This window comes from Bacillus rossius, chromosome 2 (assembly GCF_032445375.1).
Source record: "Bacillus rossius redtenbacheri isolate Brsri chromosome 2, Brsri_v3, whole genome shotgun sequence".
Classification (NCBI taxonomy): domain Eukaryota; kingdom Metazoa; phylum Arthropoda; class Insecta; order Phasmatodea; family Bacillidae; genus Bacillus; species Bacillus rossius.
The window spans coordinates 58,235,274-58,261,913 of NC_086331.1; the positions used below are offsets into that span (position 1 = coordinate 58,235,274).

Here is a 26,640-nt window from a genome sequence, read left to right on the forward strand (position 1 = left end):
ACATTTTTTCCTGTGTACCGTCAGTCAACAGTTTACCCATACCTATATGTCCACTCACTTTCATTACAGTACTACACCCACAATGTAAATATTATTAATCCTACTGGTTGAACTTTAACATAGCACAAGTCTCCAAGTTATTTTCTGTCAGTTTCCTCCTCCTGTCGGTAAGCACAAGATTGTAGCTACTGAAAAACCTTTCAGCATCTACGCTGTTGACTGGTAACCAAAGAGATTTGATAGCTGCACAGCAAAATTCTTCAAAGTTTGGTCGCATTGCCAACAAAATCTGAAGAACATCAACTTTGGCTCCTTCTTTAAGCTGTTTCACCAACTGCTCATGGAAATATAGGTAGCCTTCCATAAATTTCAAATCCACAGATTTGCATGCAGGCAGTATTGATCTGTTTGCATGAACAGATGCTTCATTAACCTGCACTACTTGTCCTGCAACAGCTGGGTTTAAGAGTTTGCCTGATGCCCTGTATAGATTGTTGGCTTCACATGGACCCATGTGCAGTACAAGCTTTATGTGTGCTTTTGTACAGGCATTTTTCAGGTTTTCAGTCATTTTTGCCTTCATCACTGTGTTGTTGCAACGAGACAAAAATGCTGCAGTTTTTTCTGGGAAGAATCCTTTTGCTTGTCTCCCCAATGACAAATCTATTCTTTCAAGGTGGTCCCAGATGATATGACCACAAGGGTACTCAGAGCCTTCAAAAATAGTAATCAGTGTCATCAGAGGTTGACAGATTTCAGAAACGAATGTGATCTGTGTCTTTACCTGCATTTCCAGTTCTGGGGTTTGGAGTGTTTCGCATACCAAAAGACTACTTGCATTTTTATCTACATACTGAGAAAGAAATTTTGCAAGAGGATCTAGGTATGTGTCAAGATAGACAACACTCTTAAACCACGAATTCCATCTTGTGATGACTAGTTTTGGAAACAACACAGGAGGTAATTCAGGGTATTGACATCAGAAAGTTAATATACAAATTTTTTATCTTTCTGCCATGAAGAAAGGACATTTTCAGGTTAACAATAAGCCTGTTAAGTTCTGGCAGTTCTGTCATAAAGACATCTCCAATGAGACTAATCTTGTGGGCCCAACATTTAAAATGTATCAAATGGTCTCCAACAAGAACTTTCAGAGCAGAGAGGCAGGTATTCATATACCGAGCTGAATCTGACACCAGACCAACAATGTGATCATATGAAATGCCATATTTCTGAACAGTATCTACTATAGCTTGACTACATGATGTCCCTGTAGCTGTATCAAGAAAAGAGCAACTGGCAAGAGCAACCTTTTGTTTTGTTGAACTGTTTACAGTTCTAAACAATACTGCAAAAACACATCGTCCTTGAATGTCAGTCGTTTCATCAGCAACTATTACTACGTCTTCTCCTTCAAATTCTTTGCAAAGTCTCTCTCTCTCATCTTCGCCACACTTCTCTACATAAACTCGTCTCAACTTGTCGCCCGCTGGCAAGTCACCAGATCCCTTAACATATTTTGACAAGTATTCACGCACTGCTGAATTATCTAATTTATGTAGTGGTATGTTTGCCTGAAGGAATGTCTTCACAGTATCCATGAAAAATTCTGATTTTTCCTGCTTGGCTTTCTTTGCATTTTCATTTATTTCAAACAAACTGGCTTGCCGCTTGCTGGACTGAGGGTCACTTTCAACAGATTTTTTTTTGCTTTTATGCCCACCTGACTGACAGTGCTTGTCCAAGTTATCTTTCTTCTCCCATTCCAACCTTATATTACATATCCCACAAATTAAAATTCCCGATTCACTTACATAAAATTTTTCTTCTTTGTAGTCTCTCGCACGGTCTTTAATAGTTATTTTGGGTCGCCCCATATCTAGAGACGTGCGCAGCGAAATAAAAAATGCATGCGATGATAAACGCCTCGAAACGGACAGTGTGAGCGCGCCGACTCGACTGTATGCTGAGGCTCGCGCACGTACATGTAGTTCGAACTTCCAACGCCAGATCAACGCGGCAGCACTTCAGATGTGCTGCGATCTGTTGTCGATATTCGAACTACATCGTCGAATCACAGCTTTTGTTCGTGGCGAGCTTGTGCCGTGCCGTGTTTATTGTGTTGTAATTTCTTGTTAGTAAGCAACCCTCGGAAGCAAAAAATAGCAAAATCGAAAGATGTTTCGTCTTGATTACAGCCGATTAGATAATGTTGCAAGCTAAATAGTTTTCAAACATAATATTGATATATTTATTGTGTTCGCATTATAGATTAGCGCCATGGACGGGATTTTTTTTTACTATACATTCGACAGTAAACGCGAATGCGCGACCAAAATTATACGACTGTGTTTGCCGAATCCTGAATAACGTATGTATTTGCCGTTAAAACATTAACGGTATACTTAATTAGTTAAGTCTTATTCTGAACATATTAATTTGTTGTGTAGGGCCAATCGGCACTTCTTTTAATGATTTTCAAAGTTTTGTAAATCGTCGCATATATTTCGCAAAAACCCGGAAATTTCGCATCTATTTCGCATTTATCGCAATTGCGATTTTAACGTACCATGTCATAAGATAGCTTTTTAAACAATTTTAGGCCCCTGATTTCCTTTTAAAGACAGTGGGAAAAAAAGGTTTTTTGAATAAGATGTATTTTTTTAAACTAAATATTATAGAGCTAATACATCAGATTGTAAAATTAATGATATAAAAAAACAAACCAAATCTAACATTTAGTGTGAGGTTAACCAAAACTGGACAAAAATCTTAATATTTTATAAAAAAACAACAAATATATTTAAAGAATTATTTATTACAAGTGTAGCTATAAAAAATTGTCTAGTTTACAAGTCTTTAAAAACCAAACTTGAATTTTATTTATTAATTTCTTTTCATAATTTTTTTTTAAATCATGAAGGTTCAACATACATAACATAATTAATTTTTATTTTTGAAATTTTAAATATTTTCTTCATACTAATTTATAGTAATATAATTCTATTATTCTTACAAAATAAATAGAAAACCAAAACTAAAAAAGCATCAAAAATCATAAAATAAAACAAATTAATAAAAAAATTTTTTGATTGAAACTTATATTTAAAAATTATTATAGTTAAATTCTTTATACACGCCCATAAAATAATACGGAAAACATATAAAATATTGTTACAGGGTGCATGCCTGTTATCTCTGGGCCCGCACTACTAATTAGTTTTCTAGCATTTGCACAATAGTGAAGAGACTTGTGCACACTCAGTACTTGTATCGACAAGGTTCCAGGATGTTAAAGACATGGAGAGCAGAGATATTTTCAGGTTCTGACATCCCTGAGCCAAGGCAGTATACACAGGGGCAGCCCAACAGCCAAAGAGCAGTATTGTATGAACAAAGTATTCAACACACTCCGCAAAAGACAACAATGTTCGGGGATCCTCTGCAACAACATAGCACACAGATCGTCATCAATCTTGACATAGTCTGCCTCACCCAAGAATAAAGTGCAGATGATGCATAACCAACGAGGCAGCAGCAACATCAGGGTTGGTGGGCGAGTCAACAAGATATTAGCTCACCCTGAAATTTCGACAGGAGAGTCTCCAGTTAGGGATTGTGACCACAAGTCCAATAGTGGGAACTCAACCATGGATGGTGTCAGAGCATGGCCAGACAGCTAGCCATCAAGGGGGAAGAAATCTCTGTGGAGGCGAGTGTGAGCTCCGATGCAGACGGCAAGCAAGGGAGCACCCTGCGAACAGCTACACAGAGCTCAAACCAAGAAACCAAGAAGCTGAGAAGCAAATTAAGCAGTCAGATCCCAGTCTGCTGAAGACAGACTGTGGGGAGGCAGACGAGCACTGCGCGCAGAATCAGAGTGAGTGGGCACTTGGTATTGTGGCATCAACTTCACGGGCTAGCTGTCCGGGAACGAGGAGTGATGCCAGAATACTGGTGAAAGTAAGCATCAAAATGGGGGGGGGGGGGGGGGGGATCATACTGTGCAGTACATCACGTGGGATTCATCACACCCTGCCGCACACACAAAGACAAGGGGAGAATACTGTTAACATGCATAAACTAACACAACTCAAGTAGGTTTCCATATCATTGCGTGCATGCACTTATGTATGTGTGTTAGTGATGGGTCGGTCCCGGTTCTGAGTTCTGCCAGTTCTCAGCTAATTAACTGGCACTGAGAACCGTAAACATAATCCCAGTACCGGTACCATGGAGAGCATAAGGCTAGACCTTTCCCCGGTGAAAATACAATGACTTCCAGTAAAAATCTGTGGTATATTGCCGGAGACTAACACGCACACGTCATTTTAACTTCACTTTAAGTCCCATGTGACAAATATTTCGTAAATCTTTGAAAATTGCTGGTGAAAATGACAGTTGAGTGTTGTTGTTTATTATTATATTATACCCAGAAGCTAGTTGTATTTGCAGCACCAGCTTTAGGGATAGAATCCACAGTGTCACAGACAAGATACAGTTTCACATCATTACAATGTATTCTTGTATGTAAGTTAAGTGTCGACTAATCTTGTCATGTCTATTTAGGAGGTAACCAATCTGCTGACTTGATCTCCAACAGGTAGCAATATATAATAAATGTTATTTAGTCCTATATTCTGTACTACAGTACTACAGTAAGTCATTGGTTCATGTACCAACAAGATGTACTAATTATAAAGTAGTAAAGTTTTTAAACAATAACAATAATATTAAAAATATCTAAAGATAATCATACGAGGAATTTTAAGACGTGTTTAAAGAAGAAAATAAAAATAACTAAAATAATAAACATAAAATAATAAAGATCACATACTAAATGTACAAGAATTAATTACGGGAGCACGAGTAGCATTTTTTAATGTTGAGTCCAGTTGAGTAGAGCAAAAAACTTGAAAATTTTTGAGTCGAGTAAGGGTAGTCAGCAATTTTTGTTTTAGCATTTTCCTTTTAAGCTAAACTAAGAGAAAATAGTGTCACAAAAGTATACACTGCACATAGTATCTCATGACAGTTTTTTTACTAACTATCATAGTGCTACCTCAATAATAGCCTACACTCCCTACCTTCTGTATTTATATTTACAAAAAATTTGTAAGCAACTAGAACCAATTAATAAAAAAATAGAATAACTCTTTTAAATTATATTATGAAGCACAAGGATTAAAATATGTTTATCCAGTTGCATTGAAGTTGAATATTTTAAATTTAGGATGTTGATTTGGAAAATTAAAATGAAAATAAATTTTCACACAGACACTATAATTTTATTGCTATTTTAGATATTCAAGTTCTTTATTGCCTTATACAATATACGCCCAGGACAAGAATATTCAGGGTGTATGTACAATAATATTGTTCTTGTGCTCTGCGGGAGAAGTAGCAGTGCCATAACAATTAATTTGCACAATATATATTTTAATTGTTTATGGAACTATGGTGCATGTGTGGTAGTTATCATGCTTCTGCAGTAACTATGGTTTTTCTACATTAACTGTAGTTTTTTTTATGGTAGTTCTTTTATGGTAACTATTGTGTTTGTGCGATAACTATGATGCTTCGTCAGTGTTTTTTCGTCAGTCATAGTTCATTTATTTTCACTTCACGTTTATGTGCACCATTTTTATTTTAAGCCAGGCAGAAATTAAAATATACATTTTGTAAGTTTATTTTTCAGTAATGCAAGGTATAACTCACGTGGAAAAGGATATACGAAGCTAATTTTAGGAAACAGTTGTTACTGCAGCAAATTCCACAAAATTTTGAGGATGGCACTTGCTTGAAAATTATACCAATTTTTTTTGTTTGGAGTATAGGTTAACATAGACAAAATTATGACAACTATGTGCTAAATGACTGCAAATACATCCTAACAAAAATGAAAATCATAAACATAGTACAAAATTATGTAAAATCAGCCACCATCGCTAGAAAATTCAATACTTAATGATCTACATTGTTAATTATAATGAAATGGCGGGAGAATGTAGCATCACATGCTGACGGTACATATATTTTAAGAAATAAATTTTTAATCATTTTTGCATCAACTAATCACATTTCCTACTGAACTGCATTGTATAAGTACCATAATTATTGGGTATATAGGCCTAGATTACTCAGGTTTGTAATAAATATGTCTCATGAATGTTTTATTATGTCCCTAAACAAAACAGTGAAATACTCAAATTTTTTGAGCTTTCATATCAGGCTCGAGTCGAGTACTTAAAACTCGACTATACTCAAAATTTAGAGTACTTGTGCACCCCTAGAATTAACCATAAAAATTCCTACCAAAAATATAAACATCAAAAACCAAATTAATTAAAAACATTATAAAAAGAGTAAATATTTAAATCTAGAGAAATTATCTTGTGATTGTGGTACAACTTTTTATAAACAATATCTTCAAAACATTAACCCTTAGCCGGAGACGTGAAAATATTTGACATATCTGGTGACGTGGTGCCCCTCAGACCCCAAAATGTTTTGTAGAAGTTAACTGATTAGAAATTATTTTTGTTCCATGTAAAATTATTTAATGCATTTTTTATACTTATTAATTAAATTAAAAAATAAATTAGTAAATAATTATTTACCAATTATAAAATACAATTTTTTCCATTGGTGCTTGCTCAAATAAATCTAAAAATGCCTATTTGTAATAATTGCTTTTTTAAAAAAAATAAGCAGATGGTAGCCTAAAAGTTTTATTTGCTATTCAATATAGATATAGTGACAAAACAAAATATAGAAAACTTCTATGAATAATAAGACTTTTTCATAAAATCTACAACAGATAAATTTTCCCAAAAAAAGAAATTACTTTTTTCCCCTCCAAATATTTTCCTTGCATAACCAATGCTTAAACCACAACAATATATATAATCGAGCTAACTAGAAAGCACATGCATACTTATATATTTTGAAAATGCCATTTTTACATAAAATATATTAGCCGAACATTGTTTGAAAAAATTAAATTTGTACGAAAAGTCACATTTGTTTGCTCTGCAATCATCACACATTGCTTTTCCACACACACTTTGATAACTTAAGTCACTAAAAATATCTTTCAACCACTTAGAAATAGTTTCGTCATAATCTGGATCGCCCACACGTACACATGTTCGTTTAGAAGCCTTTTTATCACTTCTGAGATAGAAACATAACTGGTGACGTGGTGCCACTACGACCCCAAGTTATCTTTTCAACCTGATATCTAGCTCCAGACAGCGTAAACAAATCTGACACTACAGGAGGAGACTATGTGATATCCAAGCGAAAGGTAGATGGTACCACAAGCAAGTGCCTTGAACTGCACATAGATGGCAGCAAGTTAAAGTTTTGCTGGGGTCACGGAGACCCCACGTCTCCGGATAAGGGTTAAAAAGCATTACAATTTCAGTCATTAAATAAAGCTTCAGATTAAAAAACTTTAATGTTCCTTGAATAAAAACCAAATAAAAATGAAGAATTCAAATACTGTATTGCAAAACAATCATAAAAAAATGTATTATTTGTGACAGTGAAGTTTTAATTTTAACATTGTGACAGTTAAAATTCATAATTTTTTAAAAATGATATAATATAAAGTATACTAATTAAAAGGATATGCTATGTTACATTATATAATAATCTTAAAATAAATTTAAAGAAAGGAAAAAAAAGGATTATTTTATTTATTTTTATTGGTATAAGGACTAAGAATAATTAATATAATCATATGAGATATTTATGAATGATTGTAATTTATGAGACACTAAAAATAAAAAAAAACAAAAACTTTGGAAAATAATTTTCAATAAAAGAAATTAATATTAAGTTTTAAATAATCAAGACAGAATGCAATTATTGGACCCAAAATATAAGTATTGAATAGCAGATTATTTAATAATTACCTAATGAAATTTTATTTTGAAATAAAACAAATATAAAATTAGGATCTGCAGTATTATGTGATAGAACTTTACTTAACTTATACATCCGAAGCAAAAAATCATCAAGTTAATTTTTACATTCACAGTGCAATATAAATTTACAGCATTAAAAATAATGAATAATTATTAGTGATGGGCCGAGACTCGAAAATTCGAGTCGAGTCGAGCGAGTAGCATCAGCTCGGCTCGGCTCGGCATTCGAGTTTATTTTACTCGACGGGGCGAAACTCGAAAGGAAATTCGGGTAAAACTCTATGATAAAATATAATAAAATTGAATTACAATAAATTCTTAATATCTCCTTGCGTGACTTCGGCCGACACTAAAAATTACGTACGTAAGACAGAAACACGTACTTACAAACAATGACGACAATCGGCCATATTATTTATATTTTAGTTTTACATATTGCCAACTTAACAGGTGTGACCACATAGCAAAGAAGACGAACACATTTTTAATAAACAAAACACGAATTAAATTTTATAATCATAATATTGGCAGAAATATTACTTTTGTTTTTAGTAAATCCGTGCTACAATCGGCGCAACGTTTCAATAACAAATTAACGGTAGCGTTATATTTGTGCGCATGTATGCGACTGATACGCCACCAAAAACGAAATGGCATTTAAAAAAAACTTTGCTCCACTAATTTTAGGAAGTATAGGTTGGCGAACATGAATTTTTTTTCTGTGTTTGTTTACACTATTACGTTCGGCAAGATTGCGTTTTGTATAATTGTTTGCTATCCAAGTTAAGTAGCAAGTTAAAATTAATTATGAAGTATAAAGTATTTTATAAAGTGTAACTATTCAATACAAATACAAAAGCATGTATTGGTTGGAAGTGCCAGCTTGCGATTGGCCGGCAACGTAACGGCGTTAGTATTGTAGCAATAATCTTTAAATGTATTATATTTGTTATGGGAACGTTTATTGTAATGTTGCGCCAATTGTAGCACGGCCTTACACTTCCCATAAGTGAAAGTTTTCAAAAATGTTCTAATGATTGTGTGAAACTTACCCTAACCTTCGCGCCAACAAGCCTAAATTATATTCAATGTTTTTTATTGACTCGTGAATGCTACAGGCCGCAGCTAACTCGTTCGGTTCAAAATAAGGTAAATATGTAGTTGAGCGGTATTTGCAAAAAAAAAAAATGTTAAAAATCTGAAAATACTTTTATTATATGCTCTTTAAATTCCTCTTTTCATTAAAGCCGGCGGATATAAGAAATTTCAAATACTTTAGGAGATATCGAATTTTTTAATTTTCACAGTTGGGCGATATTTGTTAAATAAAATTTAAAAATTTCGAAAATACTTTTATTCTATGCTCTATACCTCAATTATTGAATTGTATTATATCAGTTAAGAATTTAACCTAAATGAATTATTTGTATTAATACTTGTATTTTAAATATATTTGATTAAGTGGGCCATGATATAACAAGACAAACCATCTAAGGACTCTTAGCAATAAAGTGCAAATATTCAAGCTCGACTTAAGTGTCAAAGATTCAAATAAAAATTCAGACTCGAATCGACTCGACTTGAATTTATGATCTACAAACTCGACTCGAATCGACTCGAAACTAATTATTGTAAAATTCGACTTGACTCGACTTAAAAATTTGCAGGTTCATACATCTCTAATAATTATCTAAAACCACGAAATAACACGGAATATTCTCACTCATTATAAACTTTCAAATGCCTATTAAATAACCTGACACACTTTAAACAAATACCAGGGAATGTTAAAATTAAGTCACGTCTTATTTAACACCGACTTACTTAATCGTCACTAGTTAAGATGTATAATAGTACTGACTTGAATTAAATCCTGGAAAATTATAAATATAAACTCTCATTAACCTGATTAAGTTAATCTACAAGAAACAAAGAATTAGAAGAAAATTTAGAAAAAAATTAATAAATGTTTAGTAATTAAATTACATCATTAATTTCAAAATTTGTACACAAATTAATAATAATATTAATAAAAATATTTATTAAAAAAGTAGGTGAAAGAGTGATATTAAAATTTGTTTGTGGAAAATTGGAACTCTTGTTTATATTTTATACTAATTTTGAAAGTGTGATAAATCGAACCGCCCACTGAAAAATATACATTATTAAAAATCCAGTAACAGAAATTCACCAAGCGAGGTGGTGCAAAAGTAAAATGTAAAACTTGCATAGGGAGGGCCTGGGTTCGAATCCAATCCATCTATTCTGATTTCCATTTTCCAATGTTTCCTAAAATCATTACAGGAAAACTGTGGGATGATTCCTAACTACAGGCCATGCTCATTTATTCCTTAACTTCCTTTACCCCAGTGGTGCAAGTTCATCTTTAATAACCTTGTTGATAAGATGCAAAACAAAAACAAATTATAAAAATTTAATTTTTAATACTAAACGAGTATATAAAATACACAAAAAAACATGAATAAATTGCAACTCACCGATTTGACCCTGTGGCCAATACCCATGATAAGCTGTCCCTTCTTCCTCATTGTATTAACAAACTCCATGGGAATCAATCCAGTATCGTAAGCTTCACTGAACTGCCTTGCTGCACCATCCAAAGCACCTCCAAATCTATCTCCCTACAAACCAAATCTTAACATTAAGACATGAATTTCACTATTTTATAATATGCTACTGCCGTAGAACATTGTAGTTTCAAGGATCTACTATACGAAAATGAATGTAGAAAATTGGATTGTGCAGGCCACACTCCGGCCAACTTAAAATATATCTATCCTCACAAAATCTCATTCACATGTAAAAAAAAAAAAGTAAAGTAGCCTAGCTTACTTAATTTTTGGAATAACACATTATATTTAATGAAAATTATTTTGGTTTAATTTATTGTGTTAAAGTTATTTGTAAGTTGTTATTTATGAAAATCCACAATTCACAGAATTTTTTTTCACAAACGAAAATAATACACATGTTTGAAATTAAATCTTCAGCATGATATAATATTTGATTATGCAATCCATTATGAACATACAAATAAAACATGGTTGATACCCTATTGAGAAGTCAAAAATTAAGGAGTTTTTAATGACCCCTTTACTTCATCACCTTCACCACTATCAAAAGGTAGAAAACCATTTGTAGTATCACAAATGTACCTCAAGCAAATAAATAATTAATAGTTAATGTACAAAAAATAATTTAGTTGGTTGGTTAAATTCTTACAGGTAAGCCCCTATTGTTCAGAATTATCTCTGAAACACATATCTGGCATCAGTTCCTGTCATCACGCACAAACAGACCAATATCGGACAATGGAAAAACTTTTTCCAGTTCCGAAACATAGCAACGGTTTTTCCATAGGAAACCTACTGTGTTCGTCGGTGTTGTGTCGTCATTGTGTTGTCCATAATATCTGTTTATCTTCATCGTTGTGTTCGTATATTTGCTACGTTGTCCACGTTTTGCTGTCTGCATTTACTGTTATTGCTGAAACTGTCACGTCGTCGTTAGCCACTGTGTTCGTCTGTTATTATGTTTTTCATAACTAAATTACTTCCATGGAATTCATGTGCTGTCTGATATTTAATTTTGAATGTGTTCATCAGTGCTGTCATCGTCATGTTGTCCATAATACCTGTTTAGGTTCATCGTTGGGTTTATATGCAAAACTGTAATGGCATATGTCCAAGAAATTGTATTAAAACAGAATTTCCCATTGCATGAATCATTTAGTTATGATTGTGTTGGTCAAAAATTTTTAAAAAAATTTCATGTTTGCCATATGTTACATTTCCGTGCACTGTGGAACTGGCAGACAGGATAGCAAAACATAAGTATCTTGCACTCCCGTGTTTCATAACCATGTTTTCAATGTCCGTGTCATTGTGGAACAGGCCAAAACTATCAAATTACCAAAATACAAGTTGTCAACAAAAGGAAAAATTAATTTTTTTAAAATATTTCTTATATACCATTTTCTAATTAGGAAAATTTTCACTACTTTAAAAATAACAATACTTAAAACATTTCAAAGGTCATATAAACTATGTACTTTTTAAAAAGTGGCATAAAACCAGTTTTTAAATAGGTATAGGCATCTTCTTATAAATAAAAAAACCATCTTGCACTTTGACTAAATCATCAAAAATTTTAAGATACTTAGATATTAAGACTTATCAACCAGGAAAACTTATTAAGTTGCGGCTATGGAGTGTAAAGGACTGAATGTTTTTATGTTTGCACGCATGCCTCTGTGCAGTACTGTTGTTGCCTAGCCACAGACCAGGCCGTGAACTTAGTCTAGCCAGTGGCAAGGAGTTCACACAAACAAAAGCAACGTCTGCCCATTCATCTGCTGGTAACTGTACGTGCGTAATCACCTGCGGTTAGAATCATAGTGGAATCAGGCTTCCCAAGTGAGAGCATAATGCATCATGTTCCAGTATTTGAGACAAAACTATAAGTATTACGGTTCACAGATTACCATGAAGGCCACACTTATGTTGGTCGCACTTTAGTTTTAAGCAAGTCAACTGTGCGCACAATCGTACGAAATAAGGACTCTATCAAAAATTTATATGTCTGATGCTGTTGGTTGTAATAGCGGGAATATATTTGTCATTAGATATTGGAACAGAAATGTACAGATGATACACATGGAAAAGGTTTTGAATGAATGTTACAATGAAAAAAATAATCATTGGCCGGACAGGATTGGTGTGAACCAGGTGGTGATACGCGAATAAGTACTTTAAATTTAAAAAAAAATTGAAATGTAATCATTTGGACAGTAATATCGGTTTCACTGTCAGTAAAGAATGGTTTAGAAAGGTACGCGACGTGAGTTGAAGGTCACGCCCGGGCGGGCAAGTCAGCCAGCTGACTGACAAAGTGCATAACCACGTATCTCCTGTTACGCAGTGTCGTAGTTGTCATACAAAGTGCGATGGGATAATGGTGTGACATATTTATCGTTGAGTGTTATTCTACGCATTTATATTACGTAAAGTATATTTTCCTACACAATTTTGGAACACATTAAATAAATTAGCCTTGCTATTTATGGAAACTATTGCTTCAGAATACACGATTTCGGACTAACATGAGCATTTTTAGGAACGCATTAGTCGTGCTAAGTGAGGGATAGGTGTATTATTAAAAAATTTATCTTACATGAATCAGAATTATTTAAAGATACAAAAAATTATTGGTCAAGATCGCTATCTTCAAATTCATTTTGCAAGTCACTTTTACTTAATAACTTGACATTTTTGTGGCAAACTTATTTATATATAATTATTTACAATAACATTTATTTATTGACGCACAGCAGTCCGTAGCAAATGTAACAACGACTATCTGTGGGAACACAGATGACAGGGAAGTCCCCTTGAAACAGGGAGAGTCCCTAAAAGCATTCCAACAGATATATGTTAGTGTTTATAACTGCAAATGTTGCTCCATTCAAAATAATAAATAAATGTAAAAAAGTAAACATGTTTAGACATGAAAATTCAAAATTAAAAAAATGTGTTTTGAATTTTTGCTTTTTGCATGTCACCAATGATCCTTACAAAAAAGCCTGCTATCAGAAAACTATACCGTATATACGTGTATAGCACTAAATTATTGTGCATGTGTGATCCAGAGTGTATAGTCCGCAAAGCTGCAACAAAAGTATTTATTTCAACAATGTCACGTAGTTGAGAACTACACTGCCGCCTAACATTCGTAGAAAGAACTTTCAGGTCATCAGAAGCTCGGCAATCGATTCTACCGCACCACAGTTTCGATTCTTATATAATCTAGTGGTGGCATTCCAAACTAAAATTAAGAACTTTTCCTGGTAACACGGCGGATGTAATACTATGCCTAGCCGTAGAAAAGTATTTTTAATTTTTAGATCATGGACGTACCAGTATGTCCTTCGCATTTCTCGAAATAAATCAGAAGATGTAAAATTACGTCCATAGCACGCAAGGTGTTAACTTGCCATAGCTGATGTTTGTACAACAGCCAATAGCATAGTCAGACCTGCGTGCACATCTCTTCCCCCCTTCATAATCATAACTGCATGCCCCGGCACATCTGTTGTTTACAGAAGTTGAAATAGACTTCGTGGTTCATGCACGACTTTTTTTACCTGCGGAGATTTCGTGCCAACTGAAATTTACAGACGTGCTATTCAAGACTGGGGCAGTAAAATTAACATAGCGCTAAATGAATTCGTGCAATCTGAAGACATGCTAAGTGAGGGATAAGTGTACTGATTAAGGTAAAATAAATTTTTTAATAATACTGATTTGGGTAAGATAATTTTTTTAATAATACTGATTCAGGTAAGATGAATTTTTTAATAATACTGATTCAGGTAAGATGAATATTTAATAATACTGATTCAGGCAAGATAAATTTTTTAATAATATTGATTCAGGTAAGATAAATTTTTTGTATTGGTTTTTTGTTTTGGTTTCATAGGATTTTCAATTGACTGCGTAGGTATGCAATCATTGTATCCAGAAAACAAAAAACAAAAATATATGTGTTACATGGTTTCAAAAATTTGATAGTTATGTAGTCAGTTTTTCTAATTTTCACAGTAAAAATTATGAACATGACTGCGCTATGGTTTCATATAAATCATAACTGGAATATAAAATTGTATTTTACTTGGTAATTACAAAAGCAATATTGTTTGCACATGCATCTTTTTGCTTGTGATTTCGCATTAAGTTCTATAGTAATTAAAATTCTCTATGAGGTAGTTTTGCTTTTTCACATGAAAATCCTAATTCACTTTATTACTTGCCACAGACAGTGACATGGAAAACAATTCTGAAAAATGGGCCTGAGATTATTACCAGTGGCTCAATATGAGATGTTTTGGGGAAGAAACAGAGATAGAGGGGATAGCAGAGGGTGAAGCAGAGACAGAAGCAGGCCTTGTGACAGACAGAGAGGGAGATCTTGTAGTAGAGGTTGACGTCAACCAGAGCTGCGCCCTACCTTGAGCCCGATGTGTCCCCTGTTCCGCCAGCGCCACCACCCTCCCACCATCACCCTCTGTTTGAACTGCCCGCCACGGTGACGTGTGCATGCGTGTGTGTGTGAGCCGCAAGAGGCATTAGAGGCACGGCGACAGCCCAGAAACGTAAAATATTAATTAATAAGTAAAGAAATAAAGGGCTATGTATTGTGTGTTTTTATAATTTCGCTCAGTGTTTTGTCTTAAGTCACAGGAAGGACGGCGCAGCGCCACACGTGGCCGCTTCAGGAACTGCCGACGAATAATCTTTAGACAATATTTAATTAAGTATACTGTTATGAAATCAGATGGAAGTCTCACAAATTGTCATTTAATTATTACTAATTTTTAAAAGGGTAAACTATGTTAGTAATTAGATTAATTATAAGTTAACAAGCTAACGGGAACTCGAGGGTTGGAAGACGCCATGACACCCTGTTGACCAGTCAGTCTTGATCTTCCGCCGCCCGGAGTGGGACGCTCCTGCACCTCGTTGACTTCATTGTGTGGTAATATCTGATCCGTTAGCATCCGTTTCGCATATATTAATCTAAAACGCTTTCTTTCTGTCTTCGAGGCCTACTCCGGCTGGTAGACTGTTTCAATAAGAATTTAAGCTCCTCGAGCATTTTAAATTTAACATCATTACGTTTCTTTGGTCAGGCCACGTGGTGATCTGGCCCACCTCCTAAACCGATTGTTTGCCGTTGGCTTTTTATCCGCTTCACATGAACAATGTAGAGACGAGAAATGGTTAATAAATATCAGGTGTGAATCTCGAGTGAATATTATTTCGGTCACGGGTGCCCCGGTGTAGTTGTCTGGCGTGTGGGACGCCTAGAGCCCACCTAGGTAAAGATTAGGGCATTACACGAGTGTACCAGCGTGCCCGCCGCTGAGAGCGGGTGTTAGGAACCAGCGAAGCATTATTAGGGTTGTGTGCCTTGTCGCACTTGGGCGACGTCACGGCCCGAGAAAAGAGTCTTGCCGGGTCCACGTGACCACAAACCACGTGGTGGCACCCAAACTCATTATCCGCCTCCTTAAACAACCCTGTGCGATAGCAAGGTATAAGAGGCAGCAAAATGCAAAGTAGAAGTAGAGAAAACTGAAAATTACGAACAGATTCGCAAGAAGAACAAAAATTTATAGGATGCCTTCCATAAATGTGTACTGAGGGGAAACTAGCATTGTGCCAGAAAGAGATTTGGATGAACACAGTGCACAACTAAACATTTATTTTTTCATTTTATAAATGCTGATATCATCAAGCATATGAAAGAAGACAAAATCTGTATGCTTGCCGAAAAATACATAAGAAAAAAACATCTCAACAGAATCTCACCCAAAAGTAGGTTAGCCAGTTGGAAGCCTGTATCTCTAGTAGTAAAGAAGTTTCTTGCCATTATTATTCAAATGAGCATTTCTGATGGCCCTGACGTAAAAGACCACTGGAGCACCACACCAGTGGTTTCCTGAAACTTTTGCTTCAATTTTATTTCAAGGGATAGATTTTTATCACTGTTAGCATATTTTCATTTGAATGACAATGAGCTCATGTAACAGAAAGGTGAACCTGGGTTTGATCCTTTGTACAAAGTGCCCCACTCCTTGAACAATTGCGTCAGAAATGTAGGACATCATTTCAAGTTGCAGAAGACATTACAATAGATGAAGGAATGTGTGCATACAAAGGTAGGCTCTACTTCATGCAAAACATGCCACAAAAGCCCAGTCATTATTGAATAAAGTTGTACATGCTATCCGACTCAAAGATAGGGTATGTTTGGAACTACGTGTTCTGTGGCAAAGACAATGTAGTTACTGATGTCATGCAACTACTGGATGACTTGGCAGGTAAAGGTCACACTCTCTTTACTGACCGGTATTATATCAGCCCTTCCCTAGCTGTGCAGCTGGAAAATGTACACACAGGACTGGTTGGAACTGTTAAAATAAACCGGCTTGGTATGCCTCGTGCATTTCGTACTCCAGCATCACAAAGAGGGGAGCAAAATTTTTGCAGGAAAGGATACATGATGGTGCTTCGTCGGAAGGATAAAAGGGATGTTTACATGCTCAGCACACATGAGGCTAAGATGATTACATATGACAGGAGGGGAAATGAGAAGATCAAGCCTGCTGCTGTCAGTTAAAATGCCAAGAAGTTTAGTGTTGACCTTTCAGATCAGTGTATGTCTTAGAGCTTTTAACCACAGATCTGTAAAATGGTGGAGAAAGTTGACATTTCACATGATCCTTACTGGAATATCTAATGCATGTATTATGTCCAGTCAGGAAAAACAAAGAAAATTATCAATTACAGCTTTTATGAAGCAGATTTCCAGTGACTTGGCTGTATTTGAAGAGGACCCACAAGTGATTCTGGAGTTAGTTTGGCTCAACTCACAGGAAAACATTTTCTGGATAATATTCCGTTACAAGGACAGAAAAAGAAATAAAAAAGGGTAGAATGTGCGCAGAAAGACGTAGATCAAGAACTGGCAAAGCAATTAGCAGAGAGACAACATGGCAGTGTAGTGTGTGCAAACTTGTAATATGTATTGAACCTTGTTTTTCTCTCTACCATTCAAGAAAAAACTATATAGTAGAACCTTGATTAACAGGGTGTAACGGTTCGTTACTTACAAAAATAAAAAGATTTAAAGCGTTTATTGTAGTTTTTGTTTTATTCTTTCATATAGAATGCACAGACGAATTCAAACACTTTCAATACTTTGCTCACTCATTCCAGTCGTACATTAGCCTGTCGAGAAATGCTCGCTGCCCGGGCGATGAAAATTAATAAAAAATATAACTTCGCTTAAATATTTCAGTATCCGAAATCTGTAATTATACAAAAATCAGTATGGCCTCAAATACGGCCACACCTGGTGAAAAACCGCGAGCAGCCGAAACGCGGCCTCACCTGGCAGCGATCGCCCGACGACTACTGATAAACTCATGACACGTCTCCTCCACGCAGGGAGTAGATATCACATGACCTCACCGACCAATCACACGCACGCTTCATTCACACTTACAGATACAAGCCAATAGGAGTACAGAACACACACTGAAAACAGTTTTCTAACCATAGAGCTAGGGACTTTACATTCTCCTTCTCTCTCCCATACCGTGAGACAGCAGTTATCACACATTTCCCACGACCAGTGGGGAATCACAGCTTTTGTCTCTCTCTTACTGGGGAATCACTGTTTCTTTCTCACTTGCACTTACAGGCCTCTTATGCCTCTCTCTTTCTATACCTCACCCCAGACACGGTCCCTAGTTCTAGAACCTTATGTAACATCTGCAATCTAATAAAATGTAATATATATAATTATAATACAATATTCAAATTTAAATAAATAATAGATAAAACTCATTACAATAATATTAGGCAAAGATAAGTAGAAAAACAAAGTTGAACGGATGACAGAAGAAACATGATTATTAAATAATTATAAATTCAGAATAAAATATAATGGCAACCTAACCTAATTTTAGTAACAATATTATTAATAGAAAAGGCATGCATACTGCAATGCTACATAACCCCCCCTACTTTTTGATTAAATTTATAGAATTAAATCAAAAAGTACCAAAAGAGTCTAACTGTTTACATAAATTTATCTTTGAACAACATTCTTTAAACTGAAAGCATTATCCTTTACACATTTCCAACAGTTGGCAACCTTGTATCATCTCATTTAGTATCAACAATAATCTGTAAAAGTTTCATAACATCTTGCGTATGTATGTGTACAATATAACAATGTTCACAATTTATAGTGGAATTAATTAAACCTTAGCTTTTCATACCATTTCATAAGCAAAACATATTAATACATAAGAAACATTTTAACAGAGGGGTGGAAGCGGCGAAGGGAAAAGGGACTCTCTGCCCTGAAAAATAAAATAGGCCTCTCGCCTGATACAAATTACATTTTAAACCCTTGCTTCCCAGCGGCCTCGAAAACACAATAGCAAAACATTGCTGATAATAGTACACCATTAGCCACTTTGCAATTAAATTCTGTATCATATCCACTCTGATCTATAATGCACAACACATGTTTTCTCAACATTTGTAAAACCCTTATCATTTTAATTATTTGGCAAAAAATTCTTGAAACCAACTTATAAGCAATCTGAATGTTAACTATATTTATTTCTGTGCCTTAAGATCCTGCTAATGCTACTTGACAACAAACTGAAGTGTCAAATTCTCTGATACCTTGATACATTACATGTCTTATTTATTCCTTTCAACCTTTACCTGGTTCTGAATGCCATAAACAATAATATCGACGACACATGAGGGGTGGGGTCGGCAAAGGAGAAGGGATTCACCCTTGCAAAAGAAAAACATCGGTCACACTGCCGGAAAACATATTTAAAGCTAACCTCCTTGCCGCCCAGACAACCTCACAAAAAAAAACACAACCATTAGTGTTACAGCAAAATATTCTCCAGTGCTCAACATTGACATAGAAATATTTCAACATTGGAATGTATCATTCTGTCTTTACAAGACAACAACTCCAGCCTATAATCTTAGAGCATACAACTTTACTACCAGACACAAAGACTCTAATGATTTAAATTTATCACATAATTGATGGAAAACATCATTCACAAAATTCATAAAAGGTTATGTGCACAGGTTTTCAACATTTCTCAATACCCTATCTTGCCAACCATATTTAATATATTTAACTTTACTTTTTAAAGTGTACACTTAAATTTACCAGTTTCATAAAAAATGTAACCAAACTTAAATCCATATGTATGCGTTACATTTTCATTAGGTAACATGACTCATGTTTCTTCTTTATACTTAACCTTCCTATTCTATTACTTACAACAAAATATCATCATCCAATATTTATAACTTTTTTCCTTTTACATACTACACACAATTTAATCAATGCTGACTCCCGAGCTAGCCAATAGGTAAGGGGCGCCCAACTACAACCCTTTTAGCCGCTAGTCAACTCGGCTAACCTATTACCAAATTACACAAAAAATACACCAAGGTTATTCCAACCTCCACTATCATTCCTTCCTAACTCCTGAGCTAGCCGAAAGGTAAGGGGCGCTCAATTACAACCCTTTTAGCTGCTAGTCAGCTCGGCCAACCTATTTATAAAATTTAAAACAAAAAATTATGCAAAGCTATACACAAATATGCACAGCACTTGTCATTATATATCAAACTTTAAGCTTTACATACTTTACCTAAATTTCCACAAACAAGTTGACAATTCTACAGTCATGGCATGACAAACACTTAATTAAGCTACAGTCGTATGCTTCTATTCTTCAAAAACAAATTACATGAACCATTGCCCTTCCTCAGGTTTCAAATCATACCTCCCCTTTCAGCAACAGCATCGCATAAAATTAACCTTGATGAGGGGTGGGAGCGACAAAGGAGAAGGGACGCACCCTTTCAAAAAAAAAACATCGGACTCCATGCCGGAAACATATTTAAAATTAACCTCCTGACCCCCCAGCTGCCTTACAAATCACATTACACAAAGAAAAACATTTGCTCCTTATTTAGGACAATACGAAAAATTTCACCTGAACTCTGGACATCATGAACACACAACTGCTTCTGGAGCTTCAAAACTCGACGACTGTTATTCATTAACATTTAGCATTACATTTCATACCTTTAATATAGGATGTTGTCACCCTGTCATTTAATCCAAAATAAACATTTATCATCACAAATGTGTGGCACTTTAATTTAAAATATTTAACCATTTCAAAATTATATCATTTTCCCGAAAACATAACTCATAATAAATTTCAGTTAACCTCTTCCCATGACACAGCATTAAACAAACAAACCATTACCCAAGTGCAATGAAATTCTCACAATGTAAAGCATTTCTTCACATAATATTTAGTAAATGTATATTCAAAAAGAATCTATACCAGGCCTGCCGTTTTTACGGATTTTATCCGTTTTCATGGATATTTGAAGCTTAAAACGGACTAACGGATAAACGGCGACATTCACGGATATTTAAGACGCTTCGCCAATATTTTCATATTTGAATTTCGTTCGTGTCAAGTTCGTGTAAATATTTACAATCAACTACCAATTTGAAGTTGTCAAACCATACAAGCATCCAACAGTAAAGCAAACACACATTACGTGTAGCGCCATGGAACTTCCAATCGTTTAACTACAAACCAAAAACATTTACTCCCAAATAGCGTTTCATGAAGTACAGTATCTATGGTTTTGGGGGCAATGTTTTTTGTTTGTTGAGTTAAACGCTAAGAAGTGTCATGGCATCAGTAAACATTGGTCTTTTTTGCCATTACATTGTTTTAGGTGCGGCATTTGTTTACAAACTTCTTACGTGATTTAAGTAGTAGTTTTGGTCTTAGCTGATTGTGATGGAGAAAAAACGAAAGGCTTCGCCGGACAGGTCACTTTATAAACAGCGTTATCGTAAAGAATGGGAGCAAGAATTGAAATGGTTGAGGCATGGCAAAACGGGATTTTCCGCCGTTTGTTCGACTTGCAACTCGGAACTGAACGTGACAAAGGGCGGCTTGAAGACGCAAGTTCATGCGAAAAACCAACGAGCTGCTGATCAGAGTTGTTCTTTGACAAGTTTTGTAACCAAACCAAACAAAATAATTGATGCGGAACTGTTATGGGCGAACTTCATTTGTGAAAACAATTTATCTGTGAAACTCAGTGATAATTTCACGAAACTTGTCCCGCAAATGTTTCCAGATAGTGAAATCGCAAGAAACTTTCCTTGTTCTCGCACTAAAACTAGCCAGATAATTATTCAATCTTTGGGTACATCAGCTGCAGATTATGTTACCTATGCAATGAAAACACAATTTTTCACACTGATGATTGATGAATCAACTGATGTTACAGTCACTAGGCAGGTTGTAGTGTTAGCAAGGTTATTTCCATCTGAGATTGTTGAAACTCATTTGTACAAAGTAATAGCTTTGAGTGGTGCTGCAACTGGAGAAAATCTGCTGTGGAAAGGGTTTTTTCAGCAATTTCAAGATGGTTAAAACTGTTCACAGATCGTCAATGGAATCACCAATGTTAAATGCGCTGTTGCATTGCAGAATGAGAACATCTGCAGGTCTGGCTTTCAAGCCCACTGACGAGATGCGGAAAAGAGCACAGAACATGAAAAAGTAGCTAGTTAATGATGTGAAATACATTTGTTTTTTTTTTTAACTTGTAAATAACTTCAGTTGTATGGATGTATTTATAGTTTGTAAATAAGAAAAGCACCAAAGAATATACTGAAGAGAAATTTTTAAATTACTTTTCATTTTATTGTGATACCAACTATTAGTTTTGTCATGTAAGTGGCAAATCTTAAATTTTTTTTACATTCATTTGATTTTTTTTAAATTATGTTTTGGAATGCAATGTTTATTTAAAATTACCACAAAAAATAAATTATGTCAATGTCTATAAATTTTACAGGATTTTTAAATGCTGTAAAGAGGATTTAGGAACCTAATTTGGTGGCAGGCCTGGCATAAAGTGTCACAGTATGAAATTAATGGGAAAACATGTTTTCCACTGCTTTGTAAACTTGCAAAGGCAATGCTTTTTCTTCCACACAGCAATGCAGGGGTGGAAAGGATATTTAGTAAGCTCAACCTTATCAAGTCAGTGCACAGGTCATGTCTTGAATCGTCAATGCTAAATGCTTTGTTGCATATCTCTTCTAGGAAGAATATGGCAGAATTCCAGCCAACAGAAGAAATGAGGAATAGGGCAAAACATCTGAAAAAGTGATATTTAAATACTGCCAGTGGTGAAGTGTAGGCTACGTGTGTGTGTAAATGTAAATACTTGTATAAAGTGTTAAAAATTGAATTGTTTTGATTGAAGTATAGTTACGTACATTATGATAAAGTAATTTTCATAAAAATTGCATATTTTTTTGTATTTTTTAATGTACAGGATTTCTCAGGATTTTTCATATTCAAAACAAGGATATTACAGGATATTTCACATTTCAATCAAGGATATTGTTTTTAATGTGGTGGAGCCGTGATCTATACCATTATTATTATTATTTCAAAACAACAGAAAATATTCACATTAACTTGGATGTATTTATCTTCCTGCTCTTTAAGAATCTTGTAAAAAATTGCTGTCATAAATCTTATTTATGCATTCCTATATTATATTATAACAATTCTTTAAAAATTGCGAAAACTATACAAAATACAAAACATTATCAAATAAAAGTACATAAGTTAAAGTATATATAAAAAATTCTGAAAAACATAAAAAAATGGGCAAAAATTGCAAAAAATTTAAAAAACATCAAACACGACACAACTAGTTTTGACTCCACCCCTCCATCTAGGCAGTGGGCCAAACAAGTTTACACACACTGGTTCCAGAGGTTGCACTACCCCTGTACATTTAATACTCATTTCTGTCTGTGACCATAACAAACAACTGTTTACAATTTCGGCGATAGTTCTGTACACATGTTTCCACACAAAAAACCTCTGAACCTGTTGCACAGTTTTTCTCATATGGATCAGTGCAAAAATTTTAGTTTGTAACCTATTCAGTACACACAACCCACATCTTCGTACATTACTGCTTACATTTTGACAAAATCGCCCTTTTATCATTTCTCCGCAATCTGCAAAACTCAATTTAATGATCATTTCCTCAGCCAACTCATCTTTAAGTGTATCTGAAAACATTTTCATTTCAATTTCTATTTCTCTCATTTGTTTACACAAAATCCTGATTCCATGTGTATTACCTCTACATTTACTAATTTTCTCAACCACATTGTCAACACATTCCCTGTTTACCTCATCTAGGAATTTTTTACATTTATTCTCAATGTTTACATGCTCATGTACATCATGCCCAATCCCTTCTACATTTTCTTTGGATACTATTAAATCATTTTCACAAATCTCTACATTAGTTAGTTCCCTTTCCACTTGTGATTCACAGCTTTCAACCCTTTGTTTACCAGTGTGAATTTCTTTGTTTACATCGGTTTGTATATCAAGTTTAGCCTCTGTATGAACTAACCCCTGCTGTAACTGTTTAAGGATTTCATCCTTAACCTGTGAAATTTCCTGTTTTAATTCTTGTTGTCCCTGTTCAATTTTCTGTTGACATACAAAACCCTGTTCAATTTTTTGTGTCATTTGTTGTTGTCCCTGTTACATTTTCTGTTGACATACAAAACCCTGTTCAATTTTTTGTGTCATTTCCTGTTGTCCCTGTTTCATTTCCCTCATCATATTCAATAACAATTGATCAATTGAAACTGACTTCCCCCGATAACCTCAACTGGGCTACTAATTGTACGGGATTCCATGTCCTGACCTAGTTCGGCAGGATGTTCCATGTTTACAAGTTTTTCCTGTTGACATGAAAAATCCTGTTCAATTAAACTTGTCTCCAAATTTGGATTTGACTGCTCGGAATTTTCTACATTTTCCTGAAAACCCATAAAATCTGATTCGCTACTGTTGGTACTAGCGTTATCCATGTTGACATACACAAATTACAAAATTTTACACAAATACAAATTAAATTCTCAAAACCAATATAAATAACACAGTTTTCTTAAATTTTCCACTTGCTATTATCGGCGACTTATCCCACGTTGTCCCGCGAAGTGACGATCTCGATGTCTGGCAATGAGGTCCTGAAATCCCGCGTTGAGACAGGCCTGAAGTCCCACGGTGCCTTGGGTCGCTCTGTCCCTCGAAGTACCGCTTTCCTCCGTCTCAGGAACTCTTCATTCGCTGCATCAGCCAGTCAGCTCTCGCCGCATTCGTCGCTCAGCTGTGCCAACAGTTCGGGAAACATTCCGCCGTTTTCTTCTAAATTGTTCCACATTAGTCGTAGATTTTTGTTATTTCAGGTTATCGTAGTTACAAACTGTTTTACAAATGTTTATATTTTCTTCTTTGCTGCCGAAATGTCCGTCTATCTCAGGGTCGTGTCCAAATTCAACCCCCACATTGGGCGCCATTTGTAACGGTTCGTTACTTACAAAAATAAAAATATTTAAAGCGTCGATTGTAGTTTTTGTTTTATTCTTTCATATAGAATGCACAGACAAATTCAAACACTTTCAATACTTTGCTCACTCATTCCAGTCGTACATTCGCCTGTCGAGAAATGCTCGCAGCCCGGGCGATGAAAATTAATAAAAAATATAACTTTGCTTAAATCTTTCAGTATCCGAAATCTGTAATCATACAAAAATCCGTATGGCCTCAAATACGGCCGCACCTGGTGAAAAACCGCGAGCAGCTGAAACGCGGCCTCACCTGGCAGCGATCGCCCGACGACTACTGACGAACTCATGACACGTCTCCTCCATGCAGGGAGTAGATGTCACATGACCTCACCGACCAATCACACGCACGCTTCATTCACACTTACAGATACAAGCCAATAGGAGTACAGAACACACACTGAAAACAGTTTTCTAACCATAGAGCTAGGGACTTTACATTCTCCTTCTCTCTCCCATACCGTGAGACAGCAGTTATCACACATTTCCCACGACCAGTGGGGAATCACAGCTTTTGTCTCTCTCTTACTGGGGAATCACTGTTTCTTTCTCACTTGCACTTACAGGCCTCTTATGCCTCTCTCTTTCTATACCTCACCCCAGACACGGTCCCTAGTTCTAGAACCTTATGTAACATCTGCATTCTAATAAAACGTAATATATATAATTATAATACAATATTCAAATTTAAATAAATAATAGATAAAACTCATTACAATAATATTAGGCAAAGATAAGTAGAAAAACAAAGTTGAACGGATGACAGAAGAAACATGATTATTAAATAATTATAAATTCAGAATAAAATATAATGGCAACCTAACCCATCTTTAGTAACAATATTATTAATAGAAAAGGCATGTATACTGCAATGCTACAAGGGGTAATGGGAGAAAGGTCAGCATGGATAAGCAAAAATCACAGATAATCTAATTCAAATGTACTTAGGTTATACAACACACCAATCCCTCACTTAGCACATCTTCAAACTGCGTGAATTCATTTAGTGTGATGTTAATTTTACTGCCCCAGTTTTGAATAGCACGTCTATAAATTTCAGTTAGGATGAAATTTCCACAGGCAAAAAAAAGTCAGGAAGCCACGAAGTCTGCTTCAACTCTGTAAACAAAAGATAAGCCGTGGCATACAGTTAGCTATACGAGGGGGAAAGAGATGCATGTGCAGGTCTGACTATGTTATCGGCTGTTGTACTAACATCAGCTATGGCAAGTTAAGTTGCAGCTATGGAGTGTAAAGGACCAAATGTTTTTACATCTGCATGTACAGTATTGTGCAAATTAATGTGAACACAACGAAAAAATTAGTATTTTGGTTATGGCAACACTTATGTCAAATCGGGCAGTTATTTTGATGGCAAATCATAACCTTATGATCGCCATTACTTACCACTAATAACTGTATAATTATAATATTTTTTTATAATTTAACATTATGTCTGAGAGTATTTGATATTTTGCAAAAATATTTGATAATTTATAGGGTTTTTACGATTGTTTGACATCATGGATATTACTCCAAGGAAAAGATATAAGATTATCATGCTTTGTGA

The 26,640-nt window shown here is 35.0% G+C and overlaps 1 protein-coding gene across 5 annotated transcripts in view; it reads right to left on the bottom strand.

Moving 5' to 3' along the window:
- LOC134529309 (ATP-citrate synthase) overlaps positions 1–26,640 on the bottom strand; it is a 247,610-nt gene that overhangs the window by 40,095 nt on the left and 180,875 nt on the right. For all 5 annotated transcript variants that reach the window (XM_063363226.1, XM_063363224.1, XM_063363225.1 and 2 more), the window contains exon 18: positions 10,433–10,576. In XM_063363226.1, coding sequence (XP_063219296.1) covers positions 10,433–10,576 — 144 coding nt within the window. The remainder of the gene's footprint in view (positions 1–10,432; positions 10,577–26,640) is intronic.